At 36.9% G+C, this 23573-nt stretch overlaps 2 protein-coding genes across 3 annotated transcripts; both read right to left on the bottom strand.

Annotated features, from left to right (window-relative positions):
• Positions 1 to 1299, bottom strand: LOC134804582 (uncharacterized). Its single transcript, XM_063777692.1, has 2 exons — positions 1173 to 1299; positions 1 to 164 (listed from the first exon to the last, which is right to left on the bottom strand). Exons 1-2 carry the CDS (start codon positions 1257 to 1259, stop codon positions 93 to 95), a joined length of 159 nt encoding a protein of 52 aa, XP_063633762.1. The 5' UTR covers positions 1260 to 1299; the 3' UTR covers positions 1 to 92.
• Positions 1300 to 7678: 6379 nt separating this feature from the next.
• On the bottom strand, positions 7679 to 23224 carry LOC134804302 (leucine-rich repeat-containing protein 57). Of its 2 annotated transcripts, none has more exons than XM_063777313.1 (4): positions 22926 to 23224; positions 12951 to 13094; positions 11749 to 11916; positions 7679 to 9581 (listed from the first exon to the last, which is right to left on the bottom strand). In XM_063777313.1, the coding sequence occupies exons 1-4, from the start codon at positions 23086 to 23088 to the stop codon at positions 9415 to 9417; spliced, it is 642 nt and encodes a 213-aa protein (XP_063633383.1). In that variant the 5' UTR covers positions 23089 to 23224; the 3' UTR covers positions 7679 to 9414. The 2 variants fall into 2 exon arrangements, with proteins under 2 accessions (XP_063633383.1, XP_063633384.1); XM_063777314.1 differs by lacking the exon at positions 22926 to 23224 and adding an exon at positions 13651 to 13797.
• Between the last annotated feature and the right edge of the window lie 349 nt (positions 23225 to 23573).

Consider the following 23573-nt stretch of genomic DNA (forward strand, 5'->3'; position numbering starts at 1 on the left):
TTTTCAATTACTTCTCACTAAATGAATGTGTATTTTACTTAACAAAAACCATGGATAGTTACCATAAAATTAAAGAATTATGAAGTGTGTATTTACTTTGACTTAGGTTTAAGCATGTTGTAAAGGATCACTACGCCGAAGAATGCATATGTTGCCTTGGCCACCTGAAAAAAAAGGTAAGTATATTATATATATCATGTCTTTGTCATAGCATGCTCTCAGTTCTGTTCTTAAATTACACCATCTGCTTGTTTAATCTTTTAATGTTCTTAGTACCAGCCATATGAAATGCTACCTTGTTTATTTTATGATAGGAAGCAAGTAAGCAGTTAAATTGCCTGATGGTAAGCAATTACCGTTGGCCATGGACACCTGCAACACCGGAGCGATAGCAAGTGCGTTGCTGACTTTTAAAATGGAGTAGGTATGTTCTTTTTTTGGAGGTTTTATTAGTCCAGCTCATTCCACAGTTCAGTTTGGGCGTAAACATCACAGATGGTAAGAATAAAAAGCAAAATATTATGCAGTTACAACAATTGATAAAACCTTAGTGAGTCTACTAATGTAGTATACTTATTTTTGATATTGTCACAAGCCACACACTTGTGGCACACAATGATATTTCATAGCCTAATATTTGATCCAACACTACTTTTGTTCTTGACAAGCTATGTACTTACAAAAACTTGTAAAAAAGGGATAATCTGTCAATTTAACATAATCACTAAATTAACTGTTTATTCTTTATTTGGTTGACTACACTGCTAGGTAATCATGAAATTCTAATCATTGTAAGCAAACATGTTGAAAGACAGCTTGACAAGAACCAGATATAAGAATAAACACATATCTCTTATATACATTATCAATGCCGTAAGCAGTAGATGTCTCTATGAGTAGAGCTATCATCGCCCTATTTGCTGGTGCCGGAGAGTGTTCTAATACCCTGCATATTCAAGTCGCCTAGATGTTTTGACACAGCAACAAGTTTGAGGATACCCAGACAAATGGCAGGCCTATTTAGGAGTGAGCACCATGCTAATAATCAACAAGTATGCTATTAGTTCATGGGACCATGCCCATGTTTTAACACCTATGTATTGAGTAAAATGTTCTGCCTACTAACCGATACCGATCCATAAGCCATTTCACCTTAAATTCTGTACACTTACATTAGCTCTCCCTCTTATCGTAGAGTTGTTAAAGTAACGAGAAAGACCCTTCAGCTTTGGATCATCTTGAACATCGTGGCCTGCCATATCGTTAGAAAATTTCAATTATAATGATTTATTTACGTAGGTATAATATTAATGGTGAAAAGCTGTCATTTATAATTTAGTCTTTTTTTTTGCCTTACCTACCTTGCCTTTTTTGCCTTACCTTGACACTCGAAAAGGAGGTAAAATTTACTATACAAATATTATTATACTCTTTGGGTAAAATCCGACTTACCATAGAGTTAGGATCTTGCGCATAGGCCTTAGAGCATTTAGTAACTGGAGACGTCATGGCTGTCATTTTCTGTACGAAACAGTCTGCCGATTTTTGCAGGGGAGGGAACGTCAAATGTATTGCTATTTCTACATGATTTGTACGTAACGTACAAATAGCTATGTCAGTCCATACAAAAGTTTACATAATTGTGCAAGTTTTTCGGCAGAGGGGTAATAAGTAGAGATGCACCGGATATTCGGTTACTATCCGGTATCCGGCCTATCCGGCCAATACTTTAATATCCGGCCGGATACCGGGTAGTGACCTACTATCCGGCTGGATACCGGATAGTAAAATTGCTTGATTTCGGAGTAAACAAATTGGAACTAAGAAACAGTCACGGTCATAATTGTATCCGTTTATTATTTTAAAACAATTTAAACATTCCACTCACTTGCACGGTGCGCACTCATTTCGAACCCAGAAATGAGTCCGCGCGAACGTTAACTACGAAACAGGTCAAAACCTGCATAATGCTCACCTGAAGAACCGAAATGTAGGTATAGTTCCGTTGGCCGAATATTCGGCGGCCGGATACCGAATATTCGGGCGATTGTCTGGCCGGATATCCGGTATCCGGCCAAACAACTATCCGTTAGTAATAAGCTCTTAAAGTCGACTCCAGTTATTAAATGCTCTGGCATAGGCTAAAGGCCCCTGTACAGAATGGGCCAGTCTGGGGGACGCATTTATGCGTTAGAGGGAGCAAGTGATATTGCTATCTCATTCTACCGCATGGCTGCGTCCCTTGGACTGGCCGGCGCTGGCCCATTGTGTACAGGGGCCTTAAGGCGTGCTTTTCCCGTACGAGCTAAGCGAACCAGTTTTTTGAATCCATCGGAAATATAAGAAACAATGTTTTAAAATTGTGAAAAAAATATATCTTATACTTAAGGATCTGGCAGATATGTTTTGGATCTCAAAAACATGATTAGATAAACTTTGCTCGATAGAAAAAAATCCCAAAGTAACGCCTTTTTTTAACAATAAATCAATCTCAGAGCTACAATACAAACTTTTTTGACTTGTTTTTTACATAAATGTATAGGTAATAAGATAATCTAGATGATTTGGATCTCTTTGTCTCGGTAACATCATTAAAATAATTTCTATGTTTCAATACCTACTAAATCCGCAACCGCCATCACTCGCGAACGCACTTACGCCCTCTTCAGTCGCGCGGCAGCGCTTGTAGAGGACGGACCTGCGTCAGTATGTTCCGCGCGGTCACGTGATTTTACCATTTACAAACAATGGGAAACAAAGCATATGAAACGTAAGAAAAAGTCACTAAGTGCTATAAAAACACACTTTCTGATAACAGAAGCATCTAATACTTTACGAGGTGCTTGAAAGCGCCTAGCTTTCCTACATCAACAGTTAAAATATTTCAGTATTTTCACTAGGTCAGCAACCAATTTCAATGTAGGTAAATAATATTATATTCCTAGATAATATAATTGTGAGTATGTAAGTATGATATATTTACAGTATTTCACCTTTACTGATATACCTACGTCCGATCTGTAAAATGATTATATTCCTTCGTGCTCTTTGAGTCCTTTGAAAATCAGAAATTATTTATTTGGATTGATACAGTATGGGGATGTTACAATATATGTATAGTGTTACGCTTTTAGTATGAGGTTGCCGAAGGCGCCCGGCTTTGGATCGCATGCAACGCGCCACGCCCGTCAAGCGTGCAAATTCATCATCATAATCATAAATTTAAATAAATATAAAATGTCAAACTGAAATAATTGAAAAAATTACCCTAATAGGCATATCGCAATACAATTATTTAAGAACTAAATACATATCACTAATTTTAATATTTGACCACGGTCGACATGAATTAAATATAATTGAGAGTTCAAGGTGCCTACAGGCAGTTCATCTTGCGCTTGGTTGTATTAGTCTTGTTCGAGAAACTGAACACGGTGAAAAATAGAGATAATACTCCTAAAAATACGTGTGTTACCTCATTAGATTCGTCATAATGCCTAGAAAAATGCATTCGAAGCGTGTAGTAGCACACACAAAATATCAAAAGTTATAAGCAAAAAAAGCGGGAAAAAGTAGAGATCTTTAATTTCCCCAATATCTCAAAAAGTATTCATATTACGGTGCGAGATGGGTGGGGGGGGTGCTCGACCAAATGTCATAGAGGGCCCCAAGACAAAACAAACTGCATTTAAATTTTTTCAAAATGGCCGACTTTATTTTTTATTTTTTTCAAGTTGGTCCGAGCGCGCTGCGATTTGGCATGGCGAAAGATATAGGCCTCTAGATTCCTATGAAAAAAAAATTTAAGGCCCGAAGGCCCGACGGCGAAGCGTCAAGGCTCGCGAAGGCCGAAGGCCGAGTTCCGCGTTGGGCCGAAGGCCCGAAGCGTCACACGTGAGGAGGAAGTTGGAGCTGAAACACGACCCGATAGGAAAAGTTACGATTTCCCAAGCACGCGAGGCCGAAGGCCGAGCTGCGGGAATGAAGTTCTCGCATGCAGATCTTTTCTTTCTATCAAAAGTACAACTTTATTTATTTCTCCCTTTGGAAAACAAACTACTACACAACAATAACAACAGCAGGAATGGACTGCTACCAACAATGTGGGTTAGGTTAGGTTAGAACTGCGACCCTCACAGGAACAGACTGCTACCAGAAAAGTGGGTTAGGTTAGGTTAGAAATGCGACCCTCACAGAAACGGACTGCTACCAGAAAAGTGGGTTAGGTTAGGTTAGAACTGCGATCCTCACAGGAACAGACTGCTACCAGAAAAGTGGGTTAGGTTAGGCTAGAACTGCGAACCCTACAGAAACGGACTGCTACCAGAAAAGTGGGTTAGATTAATAGTTACAACAGCACAAACAACAGCAACAACAACACGTCAACAACAGCACCAACAGCAAACAACACGCGTACCGCGGGGCCCTCGGGCCCCGCGCATAGGGCAAAATCTAGTTAATATTATTAAAGAGGAGGATATTTCCAATACAACATTATATACTTGCAGGACTGTATCTCCATTATTTATACTTTTTATTCAACGCTGAACACAGTCCTCCACGCCTTATTTTCGGCGTGAAAAAGCGATTACGTAACATTCAATATAATTTTAAAGGTATTAAATATTCATTAAAAATTAAAAAAAAATTATGGTGTATTTAAAACATGTCAACAAATGTACTACTTGTAGAAATTTATCTTAAAGTTATTTAGGCAATTGTTAATTAACAAAATTTTCTCAAACTTCCTTCTTTATTGAAAACGAAAAAAAAATTATAAATAACTAGCGTAAAATTTTGTCGCTCTTCTCATATAAATGCTTAATAAGATCACATTATAAAAAATTTAATACGTTTTAAGACGCTATTTTGGGTTTTACACATTATTACGCGATCAAGATCATAAAAAAAAACATTTAGTAAACTTTACTAAATCAGATTATTTGTGAAGGGTGCGGAATACGGGGTGTGATTACAGGGAGTTCAAAATAAGGCGGGTATAAGACAATTTTTTTTAAATATTTTGTGTTATTCAGTCAGTTACGTGGTCTTTCACTATCGGCCTCATCTGAGAATTCAAAGTCGCTCAACGAGCTATGGAGAGGGCTATGCTCGGAGTTTCTCTGCGTGATCAAATCAGAAATGAGGAGATCCGTAGACGAAACTAAAAACTAAAGTCACCGACATATACTGTGTGCATATTTATTTGCGTTATTTGACATCTGTCACTCACAACAGCAATACAACGTAAAATGTCTCGCACATCGAAATCACAAAGGAAAACAATTGCACTACGAACGTTTACGTTCTACGTCTTTTTTTTAATTTTAGGGCTAGCCGGACACCACCTTTATGAATCGGTAGTCGTCTAAGTAAATCGATATGAATTTTTCATTTTTCTTTTAATAAAAATAAGGAAAAGGTGGATAATCAACTGTAAATATGGATATATTTATCGTCACCTAACAGACAACAAATTTGACACAGAAATAACATAAATAAACTTTAAAATAGATCCCCAGTTAGTTTAGATTTTGACGATGGGTGCGACCTACTCGGTCGGTGTATTAAATACCTTGCGCGAAAACCATATAATTCTAGCTTTATTTAAATCGTAAATAAAAATTCATTATACGTCACAATTCGATACCTCAGTCTACGTGCCATCCAATCGTAATCGCTTGCTGTGACTATCGATTTGGGTTAGTTACATCTCTATACAGGATGTCCAGTAATTAATGGACAACCTTCTAACCATCGACAGGGCAGCTTAGGCTGGTCCAGAAAATGCACTTATAGGTCTAGTAAAAGTTTCGTGGTTTTCGAGATAATCGCACTTTTGTCTTTTTTACTAGTTAGCACCATACTTCACTTTAAACACCATCTAGGCCATATCTTTATTTGTAGAAATGTAAATAGCATGTGTGATACCATTTTAGAATCAGTATTAGATAAACTATTTTTAAGAAAGTTGGCCACTCTGTTCTCCATACATTTTTTTTTCACCACAAGCGACCAGACTTCTTGAAAATGTTATATATATGGGCAGGCCACATTGCGCGCAGAGAAGATGGCCGATGGTGTCGAAAAGTGCTCGAGTGGAGACCACGGACTAGCAAGCGCAGCGTAGGACGTCCACCCACAAGATGGACAGACGACCTTGTTAAGGCCGTCGGAAGACGCTGGATGCGGGTCGCTTCCGACCGGAATGGAGGTCCAAGGGGAAGGCCTATGCTATGTTCAGCAGTGGACGTCTTATGGCTGAGATGATGATAATGAGTCAGTTACAACTTAATTAAAAAAAATATATATAATGTACTTAATAAAATGTAGGTACCATCGGTGCGCGAGTTTGACTCGCACTTAATTGAATTATTTTCTTGATAACATTGTTTCGTTAAAATTGTGTGATCATTAAAGTAGGTATAAAGTCGATAGGTATTGTAAACAATAATTTATTAAGTTAGGCAACAAAAGTATTGGAAATTGTGATAATGAGACCCACCAAAAACATTTTCATGTAAAATGTTGCCAAGAAGAAACCATAACGCTTGCAATGACAAAAAGTTATCAGAAATTTACTTTGAAACTGTTTTTTTTTGTTTTTAGAGCTTATAAATAAGTACTACTGATCAGTAACAACGTTTTAATTTCACGGCAGCGTTATTGAGTTAAAGGAATCTGTAAAGTAAAATTATTGATTAAGGTTAATAACCTTTATAAATAGAACCCTTAATTGACCGTCTCCTTTAAAATTGTTACTTTCCTTTAGGTACTTTAACTCGAACACGCTGCCATGAAATTAAAACGTTCTTTACTGATCAATAATAAGTACACATGTCTATATAAAAATAATAATACTACATGAAATGATCAGAAATACGTAATGCAAGAAATACATACGTACATATACAATAAAAACTCTAAAACGTGACCATTTCCCGGTCTAGTTAAAATACTGCCATCATAAGATCATTATACTGTGACCCGTCTGCTATGTTTACCGTGCGCGGCGCGCGCTCACGATCTCGGCGAGCGGGTCGCGGGACGCGCGGGCGGGGCTTCACGGTTTGCCGCGCACCTCACCCCCTCAGATTCGTTGATGAGTCGAATCATATCGCCTTAACAATAGAAGTTTTTGTTACTTCCTACTACTTAATCATTCATTGTACAATTGTACAATCTATAATGAATGATAAACGTATGTGCATACAAAAATGTTATGAGTGTAGGTATATTAATAGCCCGCACCGTTTCGTTGCGCATGCGACTCAGTTATAATGCACCTGTTACCGGAGGACCTCCCGAGGATCTACCGAGAAACCGAAATTCAAAATTTCATTACCTGCCTCTGTATCGCTCATGCAAATTCAAGTGAAGAAGGCAGATAAATAAATAAAATGATTTTCGTTTTTCGTGGATATTTTAGATAACAGGCAAAGAATTAAATAAAACACTCAATTAGTTTTATATATATTACGAGTAGGTATTACAATTTACATCATAGTACCAATACTTTTATAAAACCCTATAAATCTTATATTAAATTTCAGAAAATACAATTTTAGAAAATTACGTTGTTTTCTTATATAATATAATATATACTTATACATATCATATCTATATTCAATGAAATCATCATCTTCAGTCAAAAGAATCTTTGGACAATCTTTATTGATATTTTACAAATCGATTAAAATGCGTAAAACAAACAAAAACCGTTAAGAAGCACAATAATTCTTAATAAAATATGTTAAAAATAATAAACTGTCACTTCATCTTAAATATAAGGATGCCTTAAGCACCAAAATAGAGTATTCTCTATATTTTCTTATTCATAAAGCACATTCTTATCTAAATGAATGGACTAGTATTCAATATAAAAACTTATTATAATTAAGCCAGTCAGCAGGCATATTATATATATCAATTGCAAATACCATCGCCCGCACTCCTAACTGTACATCGGTGGACCTTATGTCTTTGGTAATAAGGTCCACCGAAGTACACAATTAGGAGTTTTGCTGTTTGTACCTGTCTGTAGTGTATGTACTATAATTCAGAGAGAGTGATCGCATATCCTTATTATTCTTATTAACATTACTATCGTATGTTATCTCTTTGTAGAAAAATTATCAGTATCACTGGTGTTATACACAACGCTTAACTCATATAAGTCATATATTTATCTTAAAATATGCCTACATTGCTCCCCACTGGGTAATTGTGCTCCAACAGTTGTGAAAAATATATCACTGTCTCATTTAAGTGTTAAAACATCATAGTACTGATGGTCTAATGTCTGCTTTAAATCGGCATATTCAAATATCAACATACCTAGCACAATACATACATACACACACACATGTGTATACATATGTATGTTAGTCTGAAGGTATTTGTAATATGGGCCTTGTTGCCTGAGTTAAATTTCTAAATAAATAAATAAAGATCTCAATCTCTAAAAAATATTACAATTTTATAAATGTTTTTAAATTCCAAATTCTGGAGCAAATTTTGGAGCAAAGTAGGCATATTTTACGGTAACGGTACCTTCAGTTCAGTATCGTTTGAACAAAACTTATCATTATAGATTCAAAAAAATTATAAACTTCACCCTGGCTTACCACTATGTGTTATACTTAAGTACACATCTCTTTGAGCACAATAAAGTAATACATTATTTATTAAAATCCGTTACAGCACTCAACCCCTGAGAACTCACTGGAAACATATTGCACAAACCCATATCTTTAAAAATACTACATACCGTCTCTAGGTCCTATCATTCATCTTTGGTTGAATCAAAATAGTTTATTCTTTGAAACAACGCTAGTATTAATTAGGACCAGAATAAATTTTATTGGATTTTTAATAATAAAATAACTACATCTGTGCAAACCATGATTTCGACACGGGCGTTGCAGTTAACGGAATCCACATTTACTCTTAGGTACATAATTTTAGTAATTTTACATAAAACAATATGCAATGCACGAACTAACAATACATAATATAATATATTGTCATATTCTCATAGACAGATCACAGGTAAGTTAGGGCCAGTATCACAGCGTAGTTACGAGCTTTACAAATAATAAGTACATGCTAGTCACCGAAATACTGCGCTTTTTTATGAAAAATACTGCATCAATCTCAACAGAGTATAAATTACATTTTTATTCAGTATTTGATTTGGTTTATAGGCTTTGTTACATACAATTAGCAGCGTGACTATAGTTGAGCGTGAGCCTTTAGTTGGTAATCGACCTAAATATATATTTGTTAAAAAACTCAGATTGAAGTCACTTGTACTTATAATAAAAGACGGACGTTCATAACTACAATGACTATAAATCGAGTATCACAAGCTCGTTTGAATGTCAGCTCTGGCCCCAAACGCGAGTTAGCCTCCTAGAGGATGAGGTCCTCTTCCCAGTCCTCCTTGACGCGCTCGGACACGGCCACGGAGGGCCGCGAGAGCTGCTTGAGCTCGTCGTACACGCGCGGCGGGAGGGGGTTGTCGCTCAGGTCCACGTACTCGAGGGCGCGCGACCGCTCCAATCGGTCCACGTCTACTTCTGGAAAACATAAATGAATGTTCAGACATAAGTGAAAAGACTCTGGCTCTACTGGTTCAACTATTTGGATTAGGTGAATCAGCTATTTCTTGCTATTATTTTGTATCGTCAGCCAAGAGACAGTTTGTTGTCTATTTGCAAATAGAGATGGGCGGAATGTGTCAGTAGAGGGAAAAGATTGATATATATCTTTTTACCACTGGGATATGTATCACTCTTTTATATCTTTATATCCGTGTGTATCAGTTGTCCCGCTCGTAACTGTATCGACACTTACTGACTTTGCGTCATCTTATGAATGAGAGAGAGACATAATTGTTATTATAACGTGGCGACATTTTCATTTTCATTTTGTAACATGATGGATATAGATTGGTACATTCACAAGGAAGCTTGATTTGGTTCGTATTGTCATGCGCAAGAATATATTCGCCTAATAAAATACCTTATTGCTTTTTGTTTACATTTTATTAAATGCAATGCAATTTAACTCATTAACCGAATTAATAACTCATCATTGCAATTTGCATTGCATCCTGCGCGAGCGAGAAATACTATACTATCTATTTCTCGTTCCCGCGGAATAGCGAATGACGCGTCCGAATTGCCGAGGGAGTGAGCGCCGCTCACTCCCTCGGCAACGATTTACTAAAGCGAAAGCGATGACTCGGTCGCGCGTCGACCGAAGTAACACGAACGAACGACAGCGGTCGTTCAGGCGGATTCTGAGCGGTACGGATATACTGATACATTCGGATTCGTAAAGACAAGAAGAGTGATTCATGAAACGAGAAAGATATATATCTTTTTTATCTATCACTCCTGAGTTACCCATCTCTATTTGCAAATGCTGAAACATATTTTATTAGCATGCTTATACCAAACCTTAATGAGTCATTAAGGTTTAGTGTATTAAAAGTTATAAAATATGATTTAAGAGTGATCCGTTATAAGCATACTCTAACAAATGACAAGTTGATCAATTGATCTAGGTATTTTATCCAATGTAAGTATACAATACTAAGTACTCTTTGGTATTGCCACGTGACGTCAATCGAATTAAAAATAAACCTGCCTAAATTGACAGTGATTGCTTTGTCAATGTGTTGTATATGTCGCAGTCGGATCGTATAATCCGCCGTATTACATTACGGCTAGCCGTTTTCAAAAACAGGGGCGTTTTGAAATGCGGCGGTTTAACGATTAGCCGGATTGAATGCGGCTGAATGAGAATCCGCCGGAATGTATTCGGCGCCATACGTTCTTCAACACGGCTAGCCGTAATGTAATACAGCGAGTCATTAGCCGCCGCTTTGACAGTTTTTAGTTCCCATTTTTAACACCCGTGGCGCTGCCTGACAAACGCTGGGGTGTCCATCAAATCTGGAGTTCGTCGGACTGTTTCTTTTCAAAAAACATTTCTTTCGCAACTTAACTAGACGGAGCCCCGCTTCGCGGGGCTCCTATTTCTGAGCGGTTTGCCCTTCGGGCATCTGAAGCTACCTGACGAACCTAACCTACCTACCTATTGATTTAGTGAGACGTCCGTGAAAACATTACACTTTGGGGAAAAAAGCGTAGGTAGGTAAGTAGGTTAGGTTCGTTAGGTAGCTTCAGATGCCCGAAGGGCAAACCGCCCAGAAATAGGAGCCCCGCGAAGCGGGGCTCCGTCTATTTAAGTTGCGAAGGAAATGTTTTGGAAAATAAACACATGTAGTGCGGTGGGACCATGGTAAAAATAAATTAAATTGCAAACATTGTCAAACTCCGGTTACGTAGGCGACCGAAAGAACTGGTCACTCTACAATCTAAAATAGTAGTACGATGCGGCTAAACGTTGGCCGCCTTATTGAAGAACGTATCGCAATGACAATCCGGCTAATCGTCGAACCGCCACATTTCAAAACGCCCCTGTTTTTGATAACGGCTAGCCGTAATGTAATACGGCGGATTATACGATCTGACTACGACATATACATCAAGTGCAAAGGATTATATTGGGATTATATTTGGCAAGGGCCCATGAGGCTGCCACTTCTCCAATAAATAAATAAGGATATTTATACATTAAGTGCTGTTATTTAAACAATATTATATAATTGATCAGACAAATATGATACTGGTATTCTAATCATGAAGTGATTGCAAAGCAAATAGTGTAACTTACCAATGATCTGATTGTGGTGTGCATGTAATGTGTGGAGACTGGGACACTGGCAGGCGATGGCCGGGAGGGCCACAAAGCTGTTATGGGAGATGTCCAGCCGCTCCAGGCAAGCCAGTGTGCACAGCTCATCTGGCAATCTGGCCATCTGGTTGTTTGACAGGTTCAAATCTGAAATGATTATAAAACAATTGTTAATTAGTTAAAAAATCCATGGCGTTTGGTGGGATCCCATTCAGGTATTACCACAATGGTGGGGTTACATTAACTATAACTTTTGTGGGGAAGACCGTCTATCACATAAGATTGTCTACAAGCTCTTTCGTATCTTCTAACTCTTGTGTTTGTGCACAAACTCCACTGACAGAAGGTCGGTAAAGCAGAAGGAGCAAAGCTCTACCATACTGCCAGTGTCTGAGAGTTCTTGCCCCATGACGGTCTTCCCAACCAAACATTTCATATGACGGTCATCCCCAAATTGACCTTATGTTTATTTCTATCAGTATGTTCCTCAGTATGTTAAAGGGTATTTCTTTCATAAGTCCAGAGATCGGACAGATTGGCGTCATTGCTCGCAATAATGTGGACATGACTCCAAATTTGATTAAATAATTAATCATTTAATTATTTTTTTACCTGAGATTTAATTTTGTTCCCTAGTCAATAAATAGCACTTAAATATATTTTTGATATAAAAAATGAGTACCCACAGAAAAATTGGAAAACATACTGAATATTTTCTTTAATAAATTTACATTATAAGAAATCTTTGTGCTATTTATTGATTAGAAATCAAAATTAAACCTCCCAGGTAAGAAATTAATTGAATGATTAATTATTTAATCAATTTTGGAGTCCACATTCTTGCGAGCAATGACGCAAATTTGTCCGATCTCTGTTCATAACTCAAGACAATTAGCAAATTTATTTGTTTATTTTTAATCAAGATACTGACCTTGCCAATATTTGCTAGATAAGTCGTATTTAATTCATAAAACTTATTTTCAGAAAAGGTGTCAATGTCAAGGCTACACCTGATTGGTCGGGTGAGTAATGAACAATATAACATTGAACCATACTAGCAATATTCACATTAACACATTAGATCACTAATGACACCCAAGGTCTGTTAATTGTACAACAGACATTACATTTATAATTTTAGTAGGGATTAGGAAAATATAAAACAAAATGAAAATACAGACCTGTAATCAAGCTGAACTTGACGGCAAACTTGGGAGGTATCTTGGTGATGACATTGCCACTGAGATCGCAGCTCTTAAGCTCCGTGTGTCGCATGAGGTGGTATACTGCATCTGGGACTTGCATCAGCTGGCATTCTGACAGGTCTGCAAAGATTGGAATAAATTGTGTTAGACATTTAAAGAAATATAGCGTCTATTGACTGTAAGGGCCAAAATCATTTAATTAATAAGGCAGGTGTTGGTTTTTCATACTATAATGTATAATATAATATGGTAATAGGACTGCGACCATAAATTCATGGTTCTCTCCATATAAAATCACATCTTATGTTATTAGGATTAATCCTTGAAAGAGTTGCTTTGGTAACCTTGCTTAAGCCTTGGAATAATAATTGCAAATTCTCCTAAGGTTGAAGAAAAATGTGTTTCATTATATCATAGAATATATAAAATTATTAAATTAACCATACATTACTGGTTAGCAATTAATATATTACAAAACATTTGTTTGCAAGATAAATATTGACTTTTCTTTAATACAATGCACCTATAGCATATTTTTATGTAGGTATGTTTATTATAATTCAAGGTTTGTAACATGACAAGTTAAAAACAATAGCTGTAAAATACCCAAGTACAAAGACGTTACATCACGTGTAATTGATCTGTACCTATAATTAGATCAAACTAACCACGTTACCTAGGGCTTGGGATTCCTGAGCATCTTCACACCTCAGAACAACACGAGTCACCGCTAGGGCCATGTTTCACACTTATCTAAGTCTATAGAATACGCCACGAATGTCCAGCGAGCTCCAGATAAATTTAACACTACAAGAGCAGCGTTAGAGAAATAGTTCTAGTTGGCTGACCTATTTATAAGTTTTATGAGTGCGCACATCACTCGCTTTAGGTATACTCCGGAAATTGCGCTGAGTTGGAACTAAAACTAGATTCTATACAATTTAGTTTTGAAATAACGTTTTGGGCTAGTGTTTCATTTAAAATTTAGGGTTCTTGGTAATAGCGCAATGTTGATATTTCAAGAGTTTCATTTTTGACATTGACATTCGAATGACAGAAACCAATTTTTTTTTTTTTTATTAAGACAGAAACCAAACAGCCGGAACAGCTGAAACAGGATGCGTTCATAATTTCGTAGCGGGATAATGCCGTTAGACCAAGAAAAGTCTGCAGCGATTTTGATAGCCCACGCAGTGCAAGTGCTATTTGTACGTCATAATTTCATTGAAGATTCACGTTTAAAGTAACACTTTCACTGCGTGGGCTATCAAAATCGCTGCAGACTTTTCTTGGTCTAACCGAGACATATTCATATGTAGATGGTCAAGCAAATCTTGTCAGTAGAAAAAGCCGCGAAATTCAAATTTTCTATGAGAAATTATCCCTTTGCGCCTACATTTTTCAAATTTGCCGCCTTTTTGTACTGACAAGATCTGCTTGACCAAGTATATTTTTACTACGCAATTTTGTGACTTCAAAGAATATTGAATGTGAGATATGTACCTAAAGCCCACTCCAAACTATGTGCGTGAATCGCGGCTTCGCGCCGCGATTCACGCACGAGTGTGGAGGGGGCTTCATACATAGTCAGGTAGTGAAAATGAGGAAAAGTACTGCTTTGTTTGATTACAAGGTCTACTAAATTTCTATAACGATTCAAATATGTTCGTTAATTACGACACAGCCTAATTATTGGCAGTGAGTCATACGCGGCACATTCACATCTATAGCAAGGAAGTACAACGAACAGTGACCTTTTCTCGCCCGGTTTACCTTTATGGAATAAATTGTTCTGCTAAGGCCAACATGTGTTGGAGAGTCATGTTTGTAAATCACTGTGTAAGATGTTCTAAATCGATCGTGAGCGAGCCATGTCAGCGACCGGCATCGACAGCGCGCAGTCAGTCTAACGTGCATGTCTTCCGCATGTTAGCGAATTCATTGTATACTTATTGTTGTCTTCCGCAAGCCTATATGGATGTAGTTAAGAACGAGGAAAACAGTAAAATCACTTCGATTTTGCCGTCTGTTTAGTATTGACTTCCGCACTAGGTAGGTTTAAGACGTTTATTCGAAATGAAATTACTGTAGGTATTAATTTATTAAATAGATATAAATTAGTAGTTCGTTGTAATTATTATATTCAATTAAGTATGTATATAATTTAAACTAACTACTCCACATAATATTCTGAGCTTTTGATCTCTTGACTAATAACTATAAGTACCTATACCGGGTTTAGTGTAGATATTAATTGCCTGTAGCTAGCTTTATTTCGTAATGTGTAGTGATTATTATGGACCTACTTGTTGTATTTTTTTGGTAGGTATTCTATAAAGTTCTTACTACACCGATTGGAAAATTAAATACACACAAACACAGGCTAGGTACCTATTAGTTAGTTGAGTAGCGAAGTACAACTGCGCAGAACGTTTCCTTTTCCAAAATAACATTCTAATATTAGGAATTGCGACTAACAGCTACGGCTAGAATCACACTCCGTTTGTTTCTTTACTACCTATTGGAAAACAAATACAGCCCCACATTGACACAAAAAATTAAGTTAAATAATTTATAGCGTGATACATTGCAATTAATAGTATCACAGCAGGTAGTTATAGGTATTAATCTATAACGAGTAACCACAACCTATAGGTAAAATATATACATATAAATAATTTAAACATTAAATTGTGCTTTACATAGTGTTGGACCGAGGTTGGACCCGATTAACTCATCCACAAATTACGTCACTGGGACAATACCTGATATGACCTGATATCAGAAATGGTGTTACTAAATATCTATAATAGGCAATAAATCTCATCCATATGCCGGCAACGCACTTACAACTCCTCTGGTATTGCGGGTGTCCAGGGGGGACGGTAATCGCTTACCGTCAGGCGATTCGTCTGCTCGTTTGCTTCGTAGGTATTACATGATAAATAAACCCTTTATTTAAATAAATATTTAATTTCGTAAGAACACAAGCTCACAGATTTACTTTGATAAGTGAATTAATTATGATATTAAGAAATTAATCACCGCTACGAGCGAAGCGACGGTCTCGACCCGGCCTTGGACAATTTCACAATTTTTACACGATATCTTCGTTAGGTTTACGAAAGCCTGCAATACCAACACCTTAGAACAGTTAACTTTGCGTTGCGTAAACAAAGTTATGTTCCGCGTAATTATTAACTATCAAGCGATTATAAACTCTGTATCAGCGAAGTAGGATTATTATTCGTTCCATCCCGGTTTTAACGACAAAGGAAAAATGTGCGGATTCCAGCCAAGATTCTTGCGGTTCTTACGGCGGTTCAGGTGGAATAGTTACTAAGTAGTATGCTGCGAACAAAAACGACAGTTACGTCAATATTATTGTTATGCGATTGAAAGTGTAGTAGTTAATCAGTGATCTGTTAAGATTTTCTCTCATTTCTATTGTAGATATGAGTACCTACATATATATTTCTCTCACAATTAAATATTCCGTATTTTTAAATAGTAAAATGCCTATAATGTTAATGATGTAATTAAGTTAATTCCAGTAACGATGATAAAATAAACATTGTAAGGTACTTAGATAGGTAGGGGCCGATACAGACAGACTGCAACCAGACTGCAATTTGTATGGAACTGCACGCCGACTGCACGCCCAACTACAACGTCGGCGTGCAGTTCCCATACAAGTTGCAGTCGGGTTTTACTCCATCGAGATAAATGGAACACAATTTAACTAGGTTAAATGTTAAATAGAAATAGTTAACCATTTCTTGATAGACCCCGGTCTAATTAATACAGGTTTTTTACAACAACATTTACCTTTGTAAAAAAATATGGATTTACCTTACATAAATCGACAATTAATAATAATGTAAGTCAACGCCTACGTAATTTTAATAAATGCCTAGAGTGGGCAATTAGTCACCCGACTGCACCCGACCACAGAATAAATAATAGTACTAGGTACAGAAGACTCACTCTCTAACAAAACGCCTCTGTTACGATGTACTTTTAGCTACCTGTAGCAAAGCGACGAAATCGCGGAGTGTGCCCCGCCTGACCCGACTCTCTTTAAGAAGATTCGCAATGCCCCAACAAGGTCTCTAGACTAATCATTGAACGAGACACGTAATCCGTCGAATCAGAAACCACACGAAATCGTATCTATAACCATAATTCACGTAATACTCGACGGGTCGCAATTTGTAACAGTATTCATAATATGTTCCAATAAATAAACAGCCGTGAACTGGAAATTGGGCAGTGCGGTAACCGCTAGGCTAGAGAAATAATTGGGAAACTCGAGTAGCGCGTTTCGATACGTGCCTGCCAAGGTTGAACATCTTCGAATAGTCTCTTGTGTTACCGTACAATCTCCACAATACTCGTATCGTATACCTACGAGTATGATACATGTCAATAATTAACTTAAAATTTATTTGTGTGACTAATATCGATTAAATAATTGGAGATCTTTGTCAATGTACTTTTGTAAGTATATAGGTATGTACATACATACATTTTTTGTTGCTTTACCGACACAATGTAATTAAATAAAATTGAACTTGAAATCGTTGCTAACATGAAAACAAAGTTCTATGTTCTATTTGTACAATATGATTATCTGACCATACTGTCTCTAAAAAACTTTCTGAGAGCATTCAAATCTCTATTAAACTCTAAAAAAACGGTCTTACTCTAAATCACTTTCATTGATAAGTACTCGTAATGATGAGTTTTAGTTTAATTTTCTTTTTTATTCATCTTTGTGTCGATTAGCTCTACGAGATCTCTACATTTAATGAACTTACTTTTTCAACGAATTTACACTTTAAACCCAAAATAGCCATTTTATAATATAAGTAGGCATATCAATTAAACAGTACCTAAGTAGCTAACTAAAACCGACAACGGAATGTGTGAGTCGTTAATTAGTGCTAACATGTTTAATGTACCTACGGCAATAATAGTGGTTTGCGAGAATTTTGCGTAATTAGGTATCTCCTCAATTCTTTTTCTTCACCAACGGAGCATGTAAGGTCATCAAACAATGGAAGGACACACACTTTTACTACAAAGATCAGTAATAGTACCTCTACATACATGCAACGACGAGGTAGAGACGTATAAATATATGAAACTGTTGACTTTAATTTCACGCTAGTAGATAAAACGTGTCACTAAATGAAAAGGTAATATAAGTCATACATAGAGAAAAGAACAATGAAAATTAAGGATACTGGAACGTTTGGTTTATCATACATCACCTAAACTACTCCCGATGTATGTAGTTTTCATGAGTAACACCATTATCGCTAATGTTCTTAACTTTTGGCTAAAGAAAACAAATTTGAACATCTGTGTCCTGTCTGGTGTATCTGGCTCTAAATCCTGAGAAGGAGGAGTTTAAGTGCGGTCACGATGATCATTGTGGACACCTAATTACCTAACAATTAAACAATTAGAAAAGTGGTAGCCACTATCTTTGTGACTCCTTACCCTTGACGACTATACCCAGTGGTTACAATTATATGCTTAGTTACACTTGATCAGCAACCATGCATAATTATCATTTGGATATTGCTATGACATGCCTTGTTAACATTGATGCCGACTTTCAGTGCTAAGTGCTTTAAAGAGTACTTGTAAATCTACAAATAGAACGTCAATTTGGGTTTTCTAATTCGTAATTTCACTGCAGGCAAGTGTTAGGTAAGTATGTAGTTACAAAACATGATATTTATAAATTTAAATTTTCGCTAAGCATTAGGTACTTAAATTTAGTCCATATCACTAGGTACTAGATTAACATAACTCATAAAAAATGTAAGAAAATATAATGTCTTAAGCATAGGATAGGGTAAGCATAAGAAATAGTGCAGTTTGCAAACAAAATGAGTACGAGAACTTATTTACGAAGTGCCTAAACGGACGAGGCGAGGAGCGGTTAAGTTTATCCATTAAATAAGTCCTGTAATCTGTAGGTACTATCTATAGCCTAGCTACTGGCTATGAGCGGCGAATACGATGTGTTCTGATCTTTAGGTCATTCTTTACGTGACAGCGTGATAAAACGGTGTCCGGCACATTCTGTGCCATGGAGTTAAAAAGTGACAGTTATTTTATCCCGTGGATAAAGATGGATAAAGCCATCCATATAATACGCCGGCTGAATACCCTACCTCGCCCGCTTAGCTACTTCTCATGCTGACTGAAAATTTTGATGTGCCTTCAATCTCCTGTCATTTAAATACACCTTACTTGATAAAACATTTATTTACATACAATATATATACAGTGGTACTACTAAACGAAATTAATAACTAGCTTAAATCTAAAATAGGCCCTTAAGGCATTGTACCAAGGATGCTGGCGGCATTTCCTCGCTGTATCGCAATGCTGATACGTTGTGCGAGGTAGCCGCCAGCTCTTCGGTCACCAGTTACGTCAACCAGACGCTTCGCGATTTCTGCGAACAACTTATGCGCGCTGGGACCCCATGGACCTAGAGTTTCAACACCAAATGGTACAAAATGGTACTCTCTACCGAGGCTCTTATATTTGTTACTTGATTAATTAGGTAATAAACATGGGAAAGACATTCGCTACAGACGCTTGGCAGCCGATGCAACTAGCGACCGACTGGCATCATAAACGTGTGACGTTTTCAGGCAAAAGGTATTGTTGACAAGGTCGATTTGTAATATATTTTTTATAGCTGTAGCGCCGTAGTTACTACTGACCTTTTGCTTGAAAACGGCACATGTATATGTTGTTAGAGATCATTCAGATTATAATATTTATGAAGTTGATATACGCAATTATGGTAAACATATGTTATGATATAGATAACAATGATTGTAATTGTTTTTATGGTTAGTCAATGTAATTGTTTGAATTTTTTTTTTTCAACTTTTGTTTATTTTGATGACACGTGTTTAATTTATTAGTAAATAGTCGGTTTTGTATATTCGACACTATAATTTCCCAAATTCTTAATATTTCGAAGACCTGGAGAACACAAAGACTTAAAATATTTTGTTAAAATCATCATCATCATCATAGGCATTTTCGTCTATTGCAGACGATTTATAAGCCCTAAATTTATTTAGTAGGTGGTCCTAAAAAATTCGGAAAGGTCTCGTATTTTTTGAAGGGAATCCAAATTTGAAAATGAAAGTTTCATCTGTTTCTTGTGTAATTTTCTCTGAAATTTCCGCGAACTATTCCAACTTATTTGAAACTTCCCGCAACTTGCACATCTGTAGCGATGAGAAATCATATCTAGGCTAGACCTAGGTGCTAGTTTATTTAGGGCCACTTGCACCATCCCATTAACCCGAGGTTAAGCGGTTAAACCGTTAACTTAGTGTCAAATTGTACTGGTAACCATGGTAGCTCCAGTATTAACCGGTTATCCCGGGGTTAGTGGAATGGTGCAAGTGGCGCTTAAAAATAATATTTAAAAATAGGTAACTTTTACCTACTTATATATTTAGCTAGGTACAGTCACCTGCAATAATATGTTACTCTTCGAAGGCCGTAAAAATATGTGACTCACTCTTATGGCTCTATAAATAAGATCGTGTCAGATATTTTTGCGGCCTTTGTTCTGTTATATATTATTGCAGGTGTACTGTACCTACGTAATGTTTCTCGCTATTTAAAGCAATAATTTACCTACCGTTTTTATTTATTTAGGTATCATGGTAATCTAGTTTAGATTTCATATCTTTGCATATCAGAGAGTCTATGAACGAAATTTTGTAACGAATAATTGCCCTATTACTTATACACCTACTAGCTATTTTCGGCCTCAATTCTTGACATTCATAACAATAAATAGATTCAATTATGTGTTCCGACAACGCAATTTGCTGATAAGATTACATGTCTACGCAATTTAAATAATTATAGCTCGTCTTTTGTCTTCTAGTAGAGTATAATATACGAACAATTTCGGAATTCCTTTTAGATGTTCTTTCTACCTAATTTGACGTTGATGATGGCAATTTCACACTATACTGTTACTGCAAAGTCAGCGCAGAGTTACCTTATTGTGCCCTCGCAGTACCGTCATAAATGTCATAATGTTATATTTCATTTTGGCTGAAAGCGGACCTTACAAGTGTTTTCTGTATGTAGGTAGTTGATGTTTCTCCATGCCATTGTAATACGGCGAAAAATGTAGGTACCTGCAGTACATCTTTAACGATTACTGTACACAAGTTTATTTAGTAGGTATGTCGCGAGTTTCTTGACCTGTCTGGTTTTTCTAACAGTACTGCTTAACGCGGATTTGAGATTAGAAAAATTTTCAGTTCACATCTATTTACATAAACGTAGTCGTATACGATCATATTCTAGTATATAGATAGTGTATTATTCCCTTCAGTCATTGTTATTGTTATTGCAGAGATTATTAGCTAACTTGATTATATCGACGATAATACTAAGTTTTGTTTTTATTGTAGGTACCTAATTAACATTTGAAGACGTTTCCATTTTGGGTAGATGCGACTTGAATCTTAGACTCAGGATAATGACAATTACAAAAAAATGAAACTTATTAATTGATGTATCTAGGTTAATAATTACTGCTCGACAGGGTATTAATGCGTGATAATCTGATAATCACTCTAATTATTGTAGCACAATTTCAAGTATCCGATTCTATTTTTATTTTCCTCTAGACCAGCTTTAAACATTGTCTATTTGTGTGTCTGTCCAGCCTAAGATTTTATTTAGCGAGTAGGTATATTTGTTTAGATTTGCTTCTATATGAGAGATGTAGAAATTTTGATGTCGCGCCATTTTCTGCCGACTAACCATTGGTTATGCAGACTATAGGTAGATAGGCACGTACTACACAGTAAAGAAGTAGTGAATATAAAATATGAAAGGCTGATCTTATAGTATAAACAACATTATTTGCGGTATTTGACACATTATGACTGACGTATATAGAGATGTAACTAACGCAAATCGATTGTCACAGCAAGCGATTACGATTGGATGGCACGTAGACTGAGGTATCGAATTGTGACGTATAATGAATTTTTATTTGAGATTTAAATAAAGCTAGAATTATATGTTTTTCCCGCAAGCTAAATGTATTTAATACACCGACCGAGTAGGTCGCACCCATCGTCAAAATTGAAACTAACTGGGGATCTATTTTAAAGTTTTTTATGTTATTTCTGTGTCAAATTGGTTGTCTGTTAAGTGACGATAAATATATCCATATTTACAGTTAATTATCCACCTTTTCCTTATTTTTATTAAAAGAAAAATGAAAAATTCATATCGATTTACTTAGACGACTACCGATTCATAACGGTGGTGTCCGGCCAACCCTAAAATTAAAAAACAAAAAGACGTAGAACGTAAACGTTCGCAGTGCAGTTGTTTTCCTTTGTGATTACGATGTGCAAGACATTTTACGTAGTATTGCTGTTGTGAGTGACAGACGTCAAATACCGCAAATAATTTTGTTTATACTATAGTAAGTACCTACCACACACTGACCGATCACAGATCATTAATGAACATAGGTACCTACCTAATGAAATAGGTAACATAGAAGGTACATAGGTACAATATGTACCTACATATTGTTTGTTTTGGTACGCCTAGCGCAAATGCAGTTTAAGTACATCGCAGTTTTATTGACTATTGTGATACATGATGCATTGCCAGATATTGACATACGAATTCTATTTCTATCGCCGAACAGTATCAGAAATAGGACAGTCGGCCAACTTTCAAGTTCGTATGGAATGTTTACACTAGGGTTCGGGTTTAAATCGGTTCATATACTCAGGCTTTCACAGCACATGATAACAGAGTTTATGCTTAGAGCAACACTTGAGCATTGGTGGACCTTATCTCGTCGCAGTAAGGTTCAGTTACGTAACTAGGCTAGTCAACGAGGGTACTGACCGAGCTGGCTGTTTTCCTGGGCATCCTCGCAGCGTCCGACGACGCGAATGATAGCGCGGCCTGCGAGCCGGGCGCAGATCATCATCGCTGGCGCCCGCGGGTCCACCTCCTCGGCTTCCGTCGGCACCCGCGCTCCCCCGTCATATTCCGTAGGCGGCCTCATCACTGATCACTTCACAAAAGTCACTGGCCGAAAACACTTAGATTTTTTTAAAAGAGTTTTAATAGTTCAACTGCTGCCGCTTCGAAACGCGAAACGCCTCTTACTCGGCTGCACTCTGTACCTAATATTCGAGCGGCGTGTTCGCGCTGAGCCTTTATATCATCGCCAAAACAAAGAAGCGTGGTGTGCGAGCGGGAACGCGAAACAACAAAGCGCTCTCGCTCTGTCTGCTGCGTAGAGGACGCACGCGCGGAAGAAAATTTGAGGATATTTTCGCGAAAAGTAGTTGTACTCGTAATATTTCAATGTCGGCTTTGGCTTTTGGGTAACAAAGATGATGAAAATATTTTCGTAGCTTTGTTTACAGGAAGTAACTAAGGAAGAGTTAAGGACGTGGAAAGACGTCTAAGTACAGTTAGCATCAATAGTAGCGGATAGATCAACTATTTGTCTTCCCCTAACACTTGTACACATAGAGCTACAAT

The sequence above is a fragment of the Cydia splendana genome, chromosome Z (genome assembly GCF_910591565.1).
Source record: "Cydia splendana chromosome Z, ilCydSple1.2, whole genome shotgun sequence".
Taxonomy (NCBI): Eukaryota; Metazoa; Arthropoda; class Insecta; order Lepidoptera; family Tortricidae; genus Cydia; species Cydia splendana.